Here is a 15,903-nt window from a genome sequence, read left to right on the forward strand (position 1 = left end):
ATACGATTTCCTTTTGTTAGCAGTTTCGCTCATTAGACGCGAGCGTCAAAGGAAATAATTTGTAACAACTACATAAAATGTAATAAAATCCACAGATTTGCCTTATAACCCAGCTACTCGTACATTTACTAGCCACGTCAAATTGGGTTGGCTGGTTATAGCGCCACTGTTAGCGCAAATGGAGCAAGCTGGCTGTGTTAAAGAGTCAAAGGCTGTGCTACACGTCTCGTAAACTCTATGGTTAAGTACATTCAAAGATAAACTAGCAAGACGTTTCATATTTGATACTGTGTAATAACTTCACGCTGCAAATTAAAATAACTGCATTGGAATACCAAACAATACGGCCAACACTCTTGCCATTTTCCCACAAACACACAATAAACCATACAAATACGAAAATCAGTAACCAGCCTTCAAATTTGTAACAATCGGATCACTAAAAATTATTCCTGCAGTCTCCATATCGAAAAGTAATATAATCACTTTGGATCTTCCGCCGTAAGTCTTCATTAGATTCAGCGATTATCATTGACTACCGTGTAGTAACATCCGATTGACTACGACCAGTCTCAGCGAATTAGCAACAGTAGCACGCAACGGCGGAGGAGCGCGCACCGTAAGTGCACGTTTGACGGTCTGCGTGGACAGTATGTCGCATGATGATGATGATTATGATTATACGTCATCGCTAGCTAAAGACTGGTGTTCAGATTTAAACACTGAAACATATGAATCCTTAGTTCAAGAACTGATTTCGCACCTCAGTGGAAAATATAAAGGTTTGTTGATGCTTGAGATTTTTTACATTACAAAGCGACATTGTTGACTGTATATATTTCCAAACACATCGTGGTTATAATGTGTCAACTACGTTGGCCCTAGTAACTGTCTTGAAACTGTTTGCGGTACATTTCACGTTGATCGCACATTCCCAGTAAAAATTGAAAATGGTTCTTGATGTATTGATACGGGTACTTGACCAGTGATATGTCATTTGCGTGAAACACTTTCTCACTGAGTTTAGACAAGTTCTGAACCTGATTTTTGAGACATTGAAATGGCATATGGTAATTTAATTTCGCTTGTTTTTGCAATGTTTATTTTGCAGGATTGTCATGATTCTTTTAGGAGAGAACTCTGTGATTAATGTTGGCTGTAGTGAATTACGGGGAAAAAATACAAGTGTTAGTAATACACACTACAAATGAAAAATGATAGTGAATGCGTAAATGGTAATCAGTATAAAGATGGGCGTTGATGTAATTCAAATTCCTGTATCTAAATAAATTAAGAGCTGGTTGAAAATGCTAATGCCATTGAGTTAGTGTGTAATTACTTAAAAAAACCAGTATTTCTTATTCCTGTTGTGGAATTGTATGATGTAATGTAAAATGTAATCATTGTGGGAGAATGGTGGAGTGCTGCTGTAGTAACACCCCCCAACCCCCCCTCAACCCCCCAATATGTTGATTGTGGTAACACAATCTCTAGCATAGCTCATAGTCTAGGCTGGATTGGCTGACGACAGTCTGGTTGTAGGTTGGCAGACGCAATGAATGTGGATGCAAAACTACTTTGTGATAACAGATTGTGAGCTCAGATGCCTATGTTCATGTCACGTAATATTTATCCACTTTGCAAGCTACTTAAAAAAAAAGGCTGTTTTAGGTAAGAAACATATTTCAGGCAAATTCTTTGGTGCATTTTATTTACTTATGTTGTACATAAACTATGAAAAATACAATAGGGTAGGTCACAATACGCAAGTCTTGCCATATTTATTTGTCCTTGGATAATTTCTTGTAATGCTAATATTCCTATCAATCTCTACAGGAACATATAAATACTTATATTATAAATGTAGTTAAAGAATGTATGTTACAATAGTCTGATTTACTCTTAAAACGCCCTGATACATTTGTATCACCTCTCGCACTACCGTTTGCATTTCATGTGTTGTACTTCTCCCATTAAAGGCGTACTCCATTAATTATCGGTGCAATTGCATGTGACTGAACAAAGTGAGAACCCAACAGTCTAAACGTTCTTACAAAGACACCTTTTCACTGTGTACGTTTTCTCTGTCCATGACGTTTGTTTAATGAAGATTTTCGTATTTATGAAATATGTTTTCCAAATAACTACTTATAAATATGGACCCCGACTTAATAGTGTGACGAGGTCTAGTGAACACTGCGGGCAGTAAATATATTGTGTGAGCTGTGATGTTACGTGTATAGCAACTGAGATGCTTTTTATTGTAACTTTATTGTGGCTGTTGTTGATGTGTTTTGTTTATGATGTGATATGTTCTTTCTTGTTTGGGAGGGGGGGAGGCATAGATTGTGTTGTTCGAAAGACCTATATAGTGACCCACCGAGGGGAATGGGGTTTTGCATTGTACTGTATGCTAGACCTATTTGTTAGTCATTTTATTTCTTTATGTGCTTCTGATGACATACTAAGTACCAGAGTAGCCCAAGGTGTAGGTTGTATTGGAAAGTGACCATTTGCTAGTGAGTTGGCTAATCCAAGAGTATGTGATGTCAGTCCCCCTTTTTTTTTTTTTTTTTTTTAATAAAAAATTATATATATAATTTTTTAAATAAAAAATTATATATATATATATATATATATATATATATATATATATATATATATATATATATAATTTTTTTTACCCTAACATAAACCCTATTTTCTGATAGTGGTCTCATATTTTTAAAAAATTTTTAGTATCTTGGAAGCCCTTAACAGCAGCATTCCCAGCTGAAAACCATTTATCTTCCTGGAGGTTCTGTCAGTTATCAGCAGAATCAACTAACCACACAATCACTGACGCCAGATAACTGCTGATGGGTCATAAACTGTCATTGTAGAATTCAGAATGGGGCCAAGGACACTTCAAAAACCAGCACAAGACCGCTTCACGCTGGGCAACGATGTTGCCTACTCACCAGCAGCCCATAGTGGTGCCAACACTACCTAGGCATGCAGATGCTGACTCGACAGGTGTTAGCTAGCATCCAACATGCAGCTGAATGAAGTATTAGCCGAGGCTGGTGCGGAAGGACAACAACTTGTAAACATTTTGAATTAATGATTGATCTCTAATGATGTTTCATTAGCATCAAAGATGCTTCAAAGATTCCCAGCAACTATCCCAACCTGATGCACAGGTGCCTCCATTCGTCCCCTCTGTAATAAATTGTGCAAGCTTCATTGTAAATTGTGATTATAATATTAGATTCTCACTGATAATTGAAATAGCAACTGAAATAGTAGGAACCACTTTTATTAACTGTCAGAACAGTTTAAAATGTTCTCTTCTTAAATTTTATAATCTTTATTCCCACTTATTAAAAACAAAAGTGAAATAAGGAAGAAGTAATCCATGTACCATTATTGATCTTAGCAGAACATGAGTGACCTCTTCCTGATGTTATCTATGACATACTGTGCGAGTTCAACAATTTTATTCTTCAAACTAAAAGAGTATTGCAGCGTCCATAGGAAATATGGTTGACCATAAGTTGCTATTTTGTCTTAAAGCGTAGGATAATCTGAATCTGTTTTCCAAATCGTGCAGAATCAGTTGACTTTTCTTTTTTCTTTTATAGATGAAGTATTAAAATCATTTGAAAAGCAATTAAATGAGCTTAGACAGGGCTCTAGTTATGACTCGTTGGATGAAGCTGATGAGTTCAGCATTGCTGAAGAAATAAAATCAAAAATTGTGACTATTCATGGAGAGACGGAAGCAAAGAATTTTTCCAGTATTTACCGGCGTCTTCGAGGATGTGTAAGTAGCAGTTAATAATGTGGCACTTTTGTTATTCATTTCCCCTGCCCAGCATGGGAACTGATCTAGGATTCTTATTTTCCCACTTCAATTTTAAATTTGTCAGTATGCTTATTTTCATTCTCCTGACTTTAAAGAAAAATTGCATATTTTTATTTTCCCCATTTCTTACAATGCTGATTATCCTTGTTAAGACTGTTCAGCAATAAAAACAGGAAAATGAATTTGTTGAATTAGTTACTCATCAGACTTCCAACTGATGCAGTGCAATCAAAATAAAATGCATGCAGCTAAACTGATACAAACACGATATAGAGCATTAACTTTCTTCACTGTGCTAATCTTAATATATTAAATTTAAGATTTCTTGCTCTTAATTTAAGAAAGCTAAGAAAAATCAGAAAATTAAGCCAAAGTAATCAGTTGCCATTATGACTTCAGTCAGTTTTTAGGTCCAACAAAGTGTACCTTTGTTGTTAACAACAAAAATGTCCCAGTGCATTTTTGTGAATGGTGTTATGGTGTACAGTTTCTAGTGTTTTTCATGCAGGAGAGGCAGCAGAATTCCATCAATTTGAAGAAAAGTCTAAAAACAAAACTGCTTCAAGACTTGGCCAAAAAACTATTCCTACAAAGTTTGGTGATTTTTTCTTTCAACCAAAGCTGTGATTCATATTGCTCCCAGCATGATAAAATCTAATTCTGATTTGAACAAGAACCAATTAAATAAGTCTTCCAATTTTTTGCAGAAAAGAATTAACTTGTTACTTTCATAGCTGGTGAAATTGCAAGCTCCTTGAACTTAACTGCATACCTATGAAATAATTGATGTGCCGAGAAGCGTGAAGTAAAAAAATGTAGTTGTAGTTTCATCAGTGATATAACATTTTATTTTTTTGTAATAACCATACTATAAATTTTTTAATGCAAATATTGTTTTTCAAAATCCATAAATTTTTTTTTAAAAGAAAATCATGATCCATAGTAGGCTGTAACAGTCTCTATTGTGCAATTGGCCAATTTCAAGATTCATCATTTTCAAGCACCTAAAATAACAGCATACCAATGTGGAAAACATTGTACCATGCATACGTAATTTGCAAAATATTGCAGCATGTAATAACAATCACGTTACAAATATGGTGTAAGCTGTTTCCTCTACTTACATGTGGATAAATGTAAGTCAGTGGTAAAACGTAGATATGAGACTAGTTTTTTATTCAGTGTCAGCTATTTGTTAACAGTGCAATTGTTGGAATATCCCCTCTAGTTCATTTAGTCATATACAAAATTACTGCAGTTAGTAGTGGATGGCTAAACTAAGTGCATGCATTGATGTCATGTACTGTTTATTCATATCAAGAAAAAGAAATGCTTATTGGGAAATAGTTTCAACAATTTGGGGAAAACATACTTAATGTTAAATTTATGAATTCAGTTTTCTCTGTATAGAAGTTCTTTTAGAATCTTAGCTTTTCAGTTCATGCAATTACTGCAGTATCTTAGATTGTAATCACCATGCATTAGTAACAACTGTCATTTCTTCACTACAGACTCTTCTAACCAGTGTGAGAAATGCCTTGGCGTTTATTCTCAGAAGTGCTGTGCTGAACTCAGCAGAGGATGCTAATCCATCATTTGGTATAGAAAATTTGTCACTAAGAAATATTGCTAGTTGCACTCCATCACAGGTAATTTCCACTGTTAAAATATGTATTATGCAACTGCTCAAAATCATTATTTCTTTAAATAATTTTTTTCCCATGTGTCTTGTTTTTATTTGAAACAAAACACGTTATATAATTGGCAGTTAACTATTTTTATCCCCTGGGGCACTATTTTGGACCACTTTGCATGTTGATCCATTCTACATTGCTTTGTGGGTCATGAAATGTTGACATAGGAGCATACAACATTTTTTTGTCTGATGTAAGTAACTCGACATATACATGGGGTGTACAAAAATCTGACAACATCAAAAACACAGCAGATTACCATCCATAATATGGTGTAGGAAAGCTGTTGGTATTCAAAACAGCTCCCAGTCATCCTAAAATGGATAAATACAGATACTAAATGATGACCAACTGAAACCCTCAGCTGCCGACACGTGTTGTTGATATACCTCGATGTGGACAGCTGAAAATGTGTGCCCCGACCAGGACTCGAACCCGGGATCTCCTGCTTACATGGCAGATGCTCTATCCATCTGAGCCACTGAGGACACAGATGAATAGCGCGACTGCAGGGACTTACCCCTTGCACGCTTCCTGTGAGACTCACATTCCCAACTGTCCTCAATTCTACATATGTAATGTACCTTATAGACATTTGCCCATTCACTCATTACTCGTGCACCCTTTGGCTCTTACGGGAATCGCCAAAGTGTGCACGAGTAATAAGTGAATGGGCAAATGTCTATAAGGTACATTACATGTGTAGAATTGTGGACAGTTGGGAATGTGAGTCTCACGGGAAGCATGCAAGGGATAAGACCCTGCAGTCATACTATTCATCTGTGTCCTCAGTGGCTCAGATGGATAGAGCGTCTGCCATGTAAGCAGGAGATCCCGGGTTCGAGTCCTCGTCGGTAGACACATTTTCAGCTGTCCAAATCGAGGTATATCAATAACACCTGTCGGCAGCTAAGGGTTTCAGTTAGTCATCATTTATTCCAGGGAAAAGCTGCACGGTCATCAACAGTATTCTGTTCTCAAAAGAACACTGTCTTCATAAATACAGGTACTGTATTGTTTTCAAGGGAATCCTACATAAGTCTTCCTACAAAATAGTGGCAAGTTTAGGTAACAATGATAGAGATGGATACCAATCGTGCACCCTCCTCTCCAAAGCAGATCACAAAGCCTTATTAATATCTGGTGACTGTGCTACCTAGGGGAGATGTTACAATTTATCCTTGTCCTCGCAAAACCAGTCCTGGGGAATGAGAGCTGTGTGAACAGGGGCCATGTCATCTCAGAACACAGCACACAATTAGGGAACAAACACTGTACTATGGGATGGACCTGATCAGCCAAACTGGTCACATAGTCCTTGGCAGTAATGTGACCTCGCAGAGTAACCATGGGGCCCTTGGCATACCATATTACAGCTACTGAAACTGTCACTGAATGCCCACCATGTTTCACTCTTGAGACTTAAACTTGCCCAGAAATTGGAAATGGTGTAACACAAGATTCATCTGACCAAATGACTTTCTTCCATTGCTCCACTTAGCTATGACTTAATACACTTGGAACTACACAGGACACTGTTCTGACATTGATTGACATTTGAAACATATTGAGGACACTGCTCAGAGACTTCGTGGTCAACCTACAGTCTTGGCTGTGCATTTTTGTTCACGTAGGCATTTCTCGCAGTGTTTATATAATTTTATCCAGCACTCTCCCCCTCCCTCTCTTTCCCAAATTTTGTTACTTGCCCATTGTTTCATACTGGTGTGTTGATTAACAATGCCCAAGAGGGAATAATAGTTAATTTACACTGAAACAAGTGTTTGTTTCAAATTAAACAAAAAGCCTGATACAGGTAAATGATTTCTTTCAAGAATTTTAAGGCCACTGTGCATCAAAACATAAATACTAGTGATAAATAATCATAGTTGTATGTAGTGAGTGTGTTCAACATTAGATGAAATTATTATTTTGATTCTGTGATGTACTTTTATTTACCACAGAATCCATATGACTTTCCTATAACTTTCAGTATTTCCCTACAGCCTGCAGAAGAAATAATCATCTGGGATTAATTCTGCTCTTTTTATCCCATGTTTGCACAGTAGAAATATCCCCTCATCCCCCCCCCCCCCCCCTGTCCTCACCCCACCCCTGCCCACCAACATACATACACCACAGATACAAAGGAGGATGTCTATGGATTTCTTTTTTAGACAAATTTTAAAAAAGTCATATGTTTATGAGATTTTGTAAAACACTTCTGTTAATTTTGCCACACACTTTAGACTAATCACTGTTCATATCTCATACAGAAGAAAGGCAAAAAGTATCTACATCCCCTGTATCCAAATCATAAAGCAGAACCCATTTGGTGCCATGCTCATTCACTCTTTAGATGACTATACCTCTTCCCACAGCTAAAATACATATAAGTGTCTAAGTGCGGGATACAACAAAAAAACAGTGTGCTCTTGCAGTTCATTGTTTTGGATATTTTGGAAAGAATGAAGAAATGAGTGAAAGTAGTTTGTCTGTGGGGCCACTCGTACACGTTGTGCTTCCTCTCCCTGAAGCTTTGCTGTGCATCAGTTCCTAACTTGTGCAGTGTCCTTTATGCATGGCAATGAGTAAGGAACCCAGTTGACCGTCATTGGAGATTTGTAACTTTTGGGTGTCCCAATCACATTTTTCCAATGTATTCACATTGTGTGATCATTCTACAAACAGCATGTTCCATGACCAGGTTCTGTGATCTGAAGGTGCCTTCCACAGGCAAAACACATCACTGAAATTTGAAAATCAAAACCTTCACAACCAAGACTGTATTTTTATCTCAAATTGCGTATTGATTTATATTTTTGCTGAATATAACTTTTAAATGGAACTAAACAATTGCTTAATAAAATTTGTTTACTCTTTAAAATAGTTTAAAGCTATTACAGGCAGTGTAAAATATTCAAGGAAAATGTAACACCTATCAGAAAGCATAGAATCATTAGGAACAGTGTTAATGACATAACTGATGACAAAGCAAAACTCAGTTCTCCAGGCCAAAAAATAATCAGCAGAGGAATAGACATTAATTTGCACCTTTTGAACCATGGTACAGAATAAAAGGATGAATACAGCTTAGGAAAACCTTGTAGTTAAAGAGAAAAAGCTGTCTGGGCTTCTGAAAAAAACAAATGGGTATTTCATTACATCGATGAAATGGAGTGCCTAGATGTGTGTTTATCTTTTCCTTTATGAAGAAATTTGGTGTGTAAGAGTCTTTTCATTGTGCCTGTCTGCAACTAAACATGTCATCTTTATGATGAGTAACAATCTACCCTTTTCATAATATTGTCAGCAGATGATGAGATCTTCTGTATCTAAGACAGGTGAAACTTTGGAAGAAAGAACTTCAAATGTATGGCAGCCACTAATTGTAGGGTACATGAGTCTATGGGGGAAAGAGAACTGCATGTCAAATTATCAGTGTAAAAAGGAAGAGTCAAGAATGGTGAACTGACATTTGGACAAAACACTAAAGCAGTTGAAACTTCCTGGCAGATTAAAACTGTGTGCCGGACCGAGACTCGAACTCAGGACCTTTGCCTTTCACGGGCAAGTGCTCTACCAGGAGAGCTTCTGTTAAGTTTTGAAGGTAGGAGATGGGGTACTGGCAGAAGTAAAGCTGTGAGGACGGGGCGTGAGTCGTGCTTCGGTAGCTCAGTTGGTAGAGCACTTGCCCGCGAAAGGCAATGGTCCCGAGTTCAAGTCTCGGTCCAGCACACAGTTTTAATCTGCCAGGAAGTTTCATATCAGCACACACTCCACTGCAGAGTGAAAATCTCATTCTGGAAACTAAAGCAGTTACTTCATTTGACAGATATTAACTTGAAAATGCAATGCTTTCACATGACTCAATTATCATACAATGGAAACTTTGTATCTTGGCTTGGAAGAAGAAAAACCTAAATAAAATTTTCAGTGTCATTTGAATTTGGTAAAAATCAATTTGACATCAAACAAAAATATGAGGAATCTAACACCCTTAAGGAAAGCTGTGAAACAAGATTGCTTGCCAGAACCTTTCCTCACACCATAAATTGTGTTTTTGTATTCTTAACAGAGTACTTGTCAGGTCATAGGACATCAATAATCCTCATAGGTTACTCTTCTGCTATTAACTTTGTATATGGTCTTATTGTGTTTTACGAGTATTACATGCTCAAGTTGCATAGTTGACAAGTCATAGATTACCAACATGAAGGTAAACAGTGAAACCATGCATGTGAACTGCCAACTGATATATTATTTATGCCCAGAGCATGACTCCCACCAAGTACCACACAGAACAAGTTAGCTCTGACAAAACTATTTATACTTGTAACACAGCATACAATACTGAGCATTGGGTGTACATCCTGTTCCTAATATAATATGTTGGGTTGAAACCATTTTTAAGACTACAACAGGTAGATAAATTTCTGTTGTTCTCAGACATGTCCCAGGTGTTAGTTTTTTTTGTTGGATAGCAGATACTGTTGTTGTCATATATACTGCATAAAATTTGATATTGTTTCATTTGCAGGCTTCACTAACACCAATTACAAGAAGAGGAGCCACTCCATCCATTTTATCTACTTTTGAAGGCACCCCATCTCTACCATCTACTTCTACTTCTGCTTCTAGCAGTTTATTAGGTAGGCTCTGATACGTTTGAATTATTGTTTGTACTACATTTATTCATGATCCACAGTTTAAAAAGTAAAATCATTTCATTACGAGAATTCCAATTCCTACTTAATGTCAAGTCCACTTCATCTTCTTCTGAAAAGGTTCATTAATCTCATAAAATAATATTTATGCCTTTTTTTTTAGTAGTCATAAATTATGACTTGTATATATTGTATTTGTATTCTGTTTCATAGTTCTGTTACTGAATTCTGTAAATTCTGTTCCATAACACTGCTCATTTTCTCAAGATTTCTTAAAATTTTATTTATAATGGTACTTTCCTCCAGCCTCCTCCTGGCCCTCGATTTCAGGTTTTGACTTGATATCTTATGTATTCTGGTCCAAATTCCTGTTAAGTTTCCCCATTATGTTCATTAAAACATTCCTAAATTTTGTGTTCATCCACTCCTTTTTCCTGTCTTCCCCATATGATGGGTGCTCTGTTAAATGGCTGAAGAGTCTTGCTGTAGTTTTCCTACCAATTCATTTGTTGCTCATTACAAAACATTAAAATGATTGTATTCTCTTTCTGTTGCCTAATGAAGAAAAGCCTTATAGTTTGACATTTTTTCTGTTTCATTTGTAAGTCAACTACATCAGTGATTTGTTTTGATCTTAGCTCCTGGTTTTATTTTTCATTGGTTGCACTGAACCATTGAAAACAGTAATTGTGTATGTTATTGTTTTCATTATTTTTTATCCATCATTGTCTGGATTGCATTTACAGGTCTAATTCTCTCAGAATTTTCAGAATTGGTGAAAATATCCTAATGATAAAGTTAGTAAAATCAGGAACTATCTGTTACTGTTTGAACACATTCATTTTATGTAACCTCGTTAATAAAGGAATGGCAGAAATAGCCCTATGCAGAGCAAGGGGTGATAAAAGAAGCAGCAAGTGTAGGACTGGATACCTGGAATGATCAAACATGATAGTTCAGGCCTGTATTAGGTCTTCAGGAAGGGGAGAGCCATCTCTGAGAACTCTCAATGTGCACCCATTGACATGCAGCGACTGTTGAATTTTCTATTAAGAGATAGTATTTGCTCTGAGAGTCTACACCATTTACAGCCAGTACCCTGTTGGAGATGATGACCTTGGCACTTCCTTAGTCATGTGGTTGACTTTGGTTCTTCCGTCCAGGAGCAGTACTTCAGAATTTCACAGTTGGGAAGTTGCTCTGTAGTATGCTTTCAGTTCTTGTCAGACTTCAGACCTCAAATTTACATTAATCACTTTTATTATTCACCTCCCTTTCATACCTTCCTCTGCCCTATCCCTCTTTCATTTCCGTCATAGCTTCCCCAGTTCTTCGTATTTATTTTTCACTTCTCTTTTGTGTGTTTGCATGTTTTCATTAAATATTTTGTGTATTTGGGATTACACATTACCAGTTTCAGCAAATCATTGCCATCGACAAATGTGGTGTGAATATTTACAGACTGTTTCATCCAAAGCAAAAAAAAGGTTATTCTTTCTATATAGAAAAGCATCTATACAGAGGTAAAAAGTTTATTAAAGTAAAGGTACAATTTACAGCATAATATGGAACACTGAAAATGAAACTTGTTAGTATAGCCTTAAACTATGATACTGGAAGGTTAGAGATTGATGGTGGAAAGTGGGGAAGGACCAGGAGGCAGAGGGGGAGTTCACCAAGGAGCTAGATGAAACATTCAGTGGCGAGTAGTGCACTGTACAGGGTTACCCTTTTCTCTCATATGGCAGTTACAATAATTAAAATTGAAGCAATAATTCAGTATAAAAATTGATAACCATTAACATAAAAAGTAGTGCAGATTTGTTGTTGAAACATGAGATGTGTAAAGAAAAATTTGTTAATAATTTTAAACATAATTGCATTTCAGTAGATGACTGCACTATTGAATAGGGGAGATACTGTAATGGAAGGTTGCAATGTTAACAGAAGGTTAAATTTGTGTAACAGACAATTACAGATTAATAGTATTGTGTATTACAAAGGGTAGTTAAAAAGAAGCAGTAGAGGGAATTTATTTAGAAAATGTAAAATGAGTGGTGATCCAGGTACATTCAGAGTATAGAGTAAACATAAAACTTTTTTAAACAATAATAAAAATTAGTGTGAATGAAGTTGTTGTGAAAAACTGCTGGCTCTTTATGCACACAAAGCAATGAGTGCTGTTGCCAGTGGATCTCAAGATGATGCCATGTTTCTAGATTTCCAGAAAGCTTGTGACACCATTCTTCACAAGCACCATTTAATCAAATTGTATGCATATGGAATATTGTACCAATTGGGCAGCTAGATTTGTGATTTACTGTTATGAAGGTGGCAGTTTAGAGGAAATGACAGAAAATCAGTAAGTGAAACAGAAGTGATACCTGACATTTACCAAAGAATTATTACAGGCCCTCTGTTGTTCCTAATCTATATAAATGATGTAGAAAACAATCTGAGCAGCCCCCTTCTAGTGATTGCAGATATTGCTGTTGTTTATTGTCTTATAAAGTCTTCATAAGATAAAAACTAATTGCAAAATTCTATAGACAAGGTACATCTACATCTACATGATTACTCTGCAATTCACATTTAAGTGCTTGGCAGAGGGTTCATCAAACCACAATCATACTATCTCTCTACCATTCCACTCCCAAACAGTGCACGGGAAAAACGAACACCTAAACCTTTCTGTTCAAACTCTTATATCTCTTATTTTATTTTAATGATCATTCCTACCTATGTAGGTTGGGCTCAACAAAGTATTTTCTCATTCGGAAGAGAGAGTTGGTGACTGAAATTTCGTAAATAGATCTCGCCGCGCCAAAAAACGTCTTTGCTTTAATGACTTCCATCCCAACGCACGTATCATATCTGCCACACTCTCTCCCCTATTACGTGATAATACAAAATGATCTGCCCTTTTTTGCACCCTTTTGATGTCCTCCGTCAACCCCACCTGGTAAGGATCCCTGTCTCTTTAGTGGACTTGTTGCATCTTCTAAGTGTCCTGCCAATGAAACGCAACCTTTGGCTCACCTTCCCCACAATATTATCTATGTGGTCTTTCCAATTGAAGTTATTCGTAATTTTAACACCCAGGTACTTAGTTGAATTGACAGCCTTGAGAATTGTACTATTTATCGAGTAATCGAATTCCAGCGAATTTCTTTTGGAACTCACATGGATCACCTCACACTTCTCGTTATTCAGTATCAACTGCCACCTGCCACACCATACAGCAATCTTTTCTAAATCGCTTTGCTACTGATACTGGTCTTCGGATGACCTTACTAGACGGTAAATTACAGCATCATCTGCGAACAATGTAAGAGAACTGCTCAGATTGTTACCCAGGTCATTTATATAGATCAGGAACAGCAGAGGTCCCAGGACGCTTCCCTGGGGAACACCTGATATCACTTCAGTTTTACTCGATGATTTGCCGTCTATTACTACGAACTGCGACCTTCCTGACAGGAAATCACGAATCCAGTCGCACAACTGAGACAATACCCCATAGGCCTGCAGCTTGATTAGAAGTTGCTTGTGAGGAATGGTGTCAAAAGCTTCCCGGAAATCTAGATATATGGAATCAACTTGAGATCCCCTGTTGATAGCGGCCATCACTTTGTGCGAATAAAGAGCTAGCTGCATTGCACAAGAATGACGTTTTCTGAAACCATGCTGATTACGTATCAATAGAGCATTCCCTTCAAGGTGATTCATAATGTTTGAATACAGTATATGCTCCAAAACCCTACTGCAAACGGATGTCAATGGTATAGGTCTGTAGTTTGATGGATGACTCCTACTACCCTTCTTAAACACTGGTGCGACCTGCCCAATTTTCCAATCTGTAGGTACAGATCTATCAGTGAGTGAGTGGTTGTATATGATTGCTAAGTAGGGAGCTATTATATCAGCTTAATCTGAAAGGAACCTAATCGGTATGCAATCTGGACCTGAAGACTTGCCCGTATCAAGCGATTCGAGTTGCTTCGCAACCCCTAAGGTATCTACTTCTAAGAAACTCATGATAGCAGCCATTCATGTTTCAAATTCTGGAATATTCCATTCGTCTTCCCTGGTGAAGGAAATTCAGAAAACTGCGTTCAATAACTCCGCGTTAGCGGCACAGTCGTCAGTAACAGTACCATCGGCACTGCGCAGCAAAGATATTGACTGCGTCTTGCCGCTTGTGTACTTTACATACTGCCAGAATTTCTTCGGATTTTCTACCAAATTTCGAGACAATGTTTCGTTGTGGAACCTATTAAAGGCATCTGGCATTGAAGTCCGTGCCAAATTTCACGCGTCTGTAAATTTTAGCCAATCTTCGGGATTTCGCATTCTTCTGAACTTCGCATGCTTTTTTCCGTTGCCTCTGCAACAGCGTTCAGACATTTTTTGTGTACCACGGGGGATCAGATCAATCTCTTACCAATTTATGAGGTATGAATCTCTCAATTGCTGTTGCTACTATAGCTTTGAATTTGAGCTGCAGCTCGTCTACATTTGCATAGTCAGTTCGGAAGGAGTGGAGATTGTCTCTTAGGAAGGCTTCTAGTGACACTTTATCCACTTTTTTAAATAAAATTATTTTGCATTTGTTTTTGGTGGATTTGGAAGAAACGGTATTGAGCCTAGCTACAGTGACCTTGTGATCAGTAATCCCTGTATTAGTCATGATGCTCTCTATTAGCTGTGGATTGTTTGTGGCCTAGAGGTCAAGTGTGTTTTCACAACCATTTACAATTCGTGTGGGTTCGTGGACTAACTGCTCGAAATAATTTTCAGAGAAAGCATTTAGGACAATCTTGGAAGATGTTTTCTGCCTACCACTGGTTTTGGTCAAGTATTTTTGCCAACATGTCGAGGGAAGGTTGAAGTCCCCACCAACTATAACCATATGAGTGGAGTATTTATTTGTTACAAGACTCAAATTTTCTCTGAACTGTTCAGCAACTATATCATCAGCATCTGGGGGTCAGTAGAAGGAGCCAATTATTAACTTAGTTCGGCTGTTAAGTATAACCTCCACCCATACCAATTCGCACGGAGTATCTACTTCGACTTCACTACAAGATAAACCACTACTGACAGACACAAACACTCCACCACCAATTCTGCCTAATCTATCTTTCCTGAACACCGTCTGAGACTTCGTAAAAATTTCTGCAGAATTTATTTCAGGCTTTAGCCAGCCTTCTGTACCTATAATGATTTCAGCTTCTGTGCTTTCTATTAACGCTTGAAGCTCAGAGGCTTTCCCAGCACAACTACAACAATTTACAACTACAATTCCGACTGTTCCTTGATCCAAGCATGTCCTGTATTTGCCATGCACCCTTTGAGATTGCAGCCCACCCCGTACTTTCCCGAGGCCTTCTAACCTAAAAAACCACCCAGTTCACGCCCCACAGCCTCTGCTACCCGTGTAGCTGCCAGCTGAGTGTAGTGAACTCCTGACCTATTCAGCGGAACCCGAAACCCCACCACCCTATGGCGCAAGTCAAGGAATCTTCAGCCAACACGGTCACAAAACCATCTGACCCTCTGATTCAGACCCTCCACCCAGCTCTGCACCAAAGGTCCACAGTCGGTTCTGTCAACGAGGCTGCAGATGGTGAGCTCTGCCTTCATCTCGTAACCAAGACCTGCAGCCTTCACCAAATCAGATAGCCGCTGGAAT

The 15,903-nt window shown here is 37.7% G+C and overlaps 1 protein-coding gene across 1 annotated transcript in view; it reads left to right on the forward strand.

The window, feature by feature from the left end:
• The first annotated feature begins 652 nt into the window (after window positions 1–652).
• The window catches only part of LOC126184381 (gamma-tubulin complex component 3-like), a 258,538-nt gene continuing 243,287 nt past the window's right edge, over window positions 653–15,903 (forward strand). The window contains exons 1-4 of the mRNA XM_049926766.1: window positions 653–782; window positions 3,624–3,805; window positions 5,359–5,496; window positions 10,082–10,193. Coding sequence (XP_049782723.1) covers window positions 653–782; window positions 3,624–3,805; window positions 5,359–5,496; window positions 10,082–10,193 — 562 coding nt within the window. The remainder of the gene's footprint in view (window positions 783–3,623; window positions 3,806–5,358; window positions 5,497–10,081; window positions 10,194–15,903) is intronic.

This window comes from Schistocerca cancellata, chromosome 4, assembly GCF_023864275.1.
Source record: "Schistocerca cancellata isolate TAMUIC-IGC-003103 chromosome 4, iqSchCanc2.1, whole genome shotgun sequence".
NCBI lineage: Eukaryota > Metazoa > Arthropoda > Insecta > Orthoptera > Acrididae > Schistocerca > Schistocerca cancellata.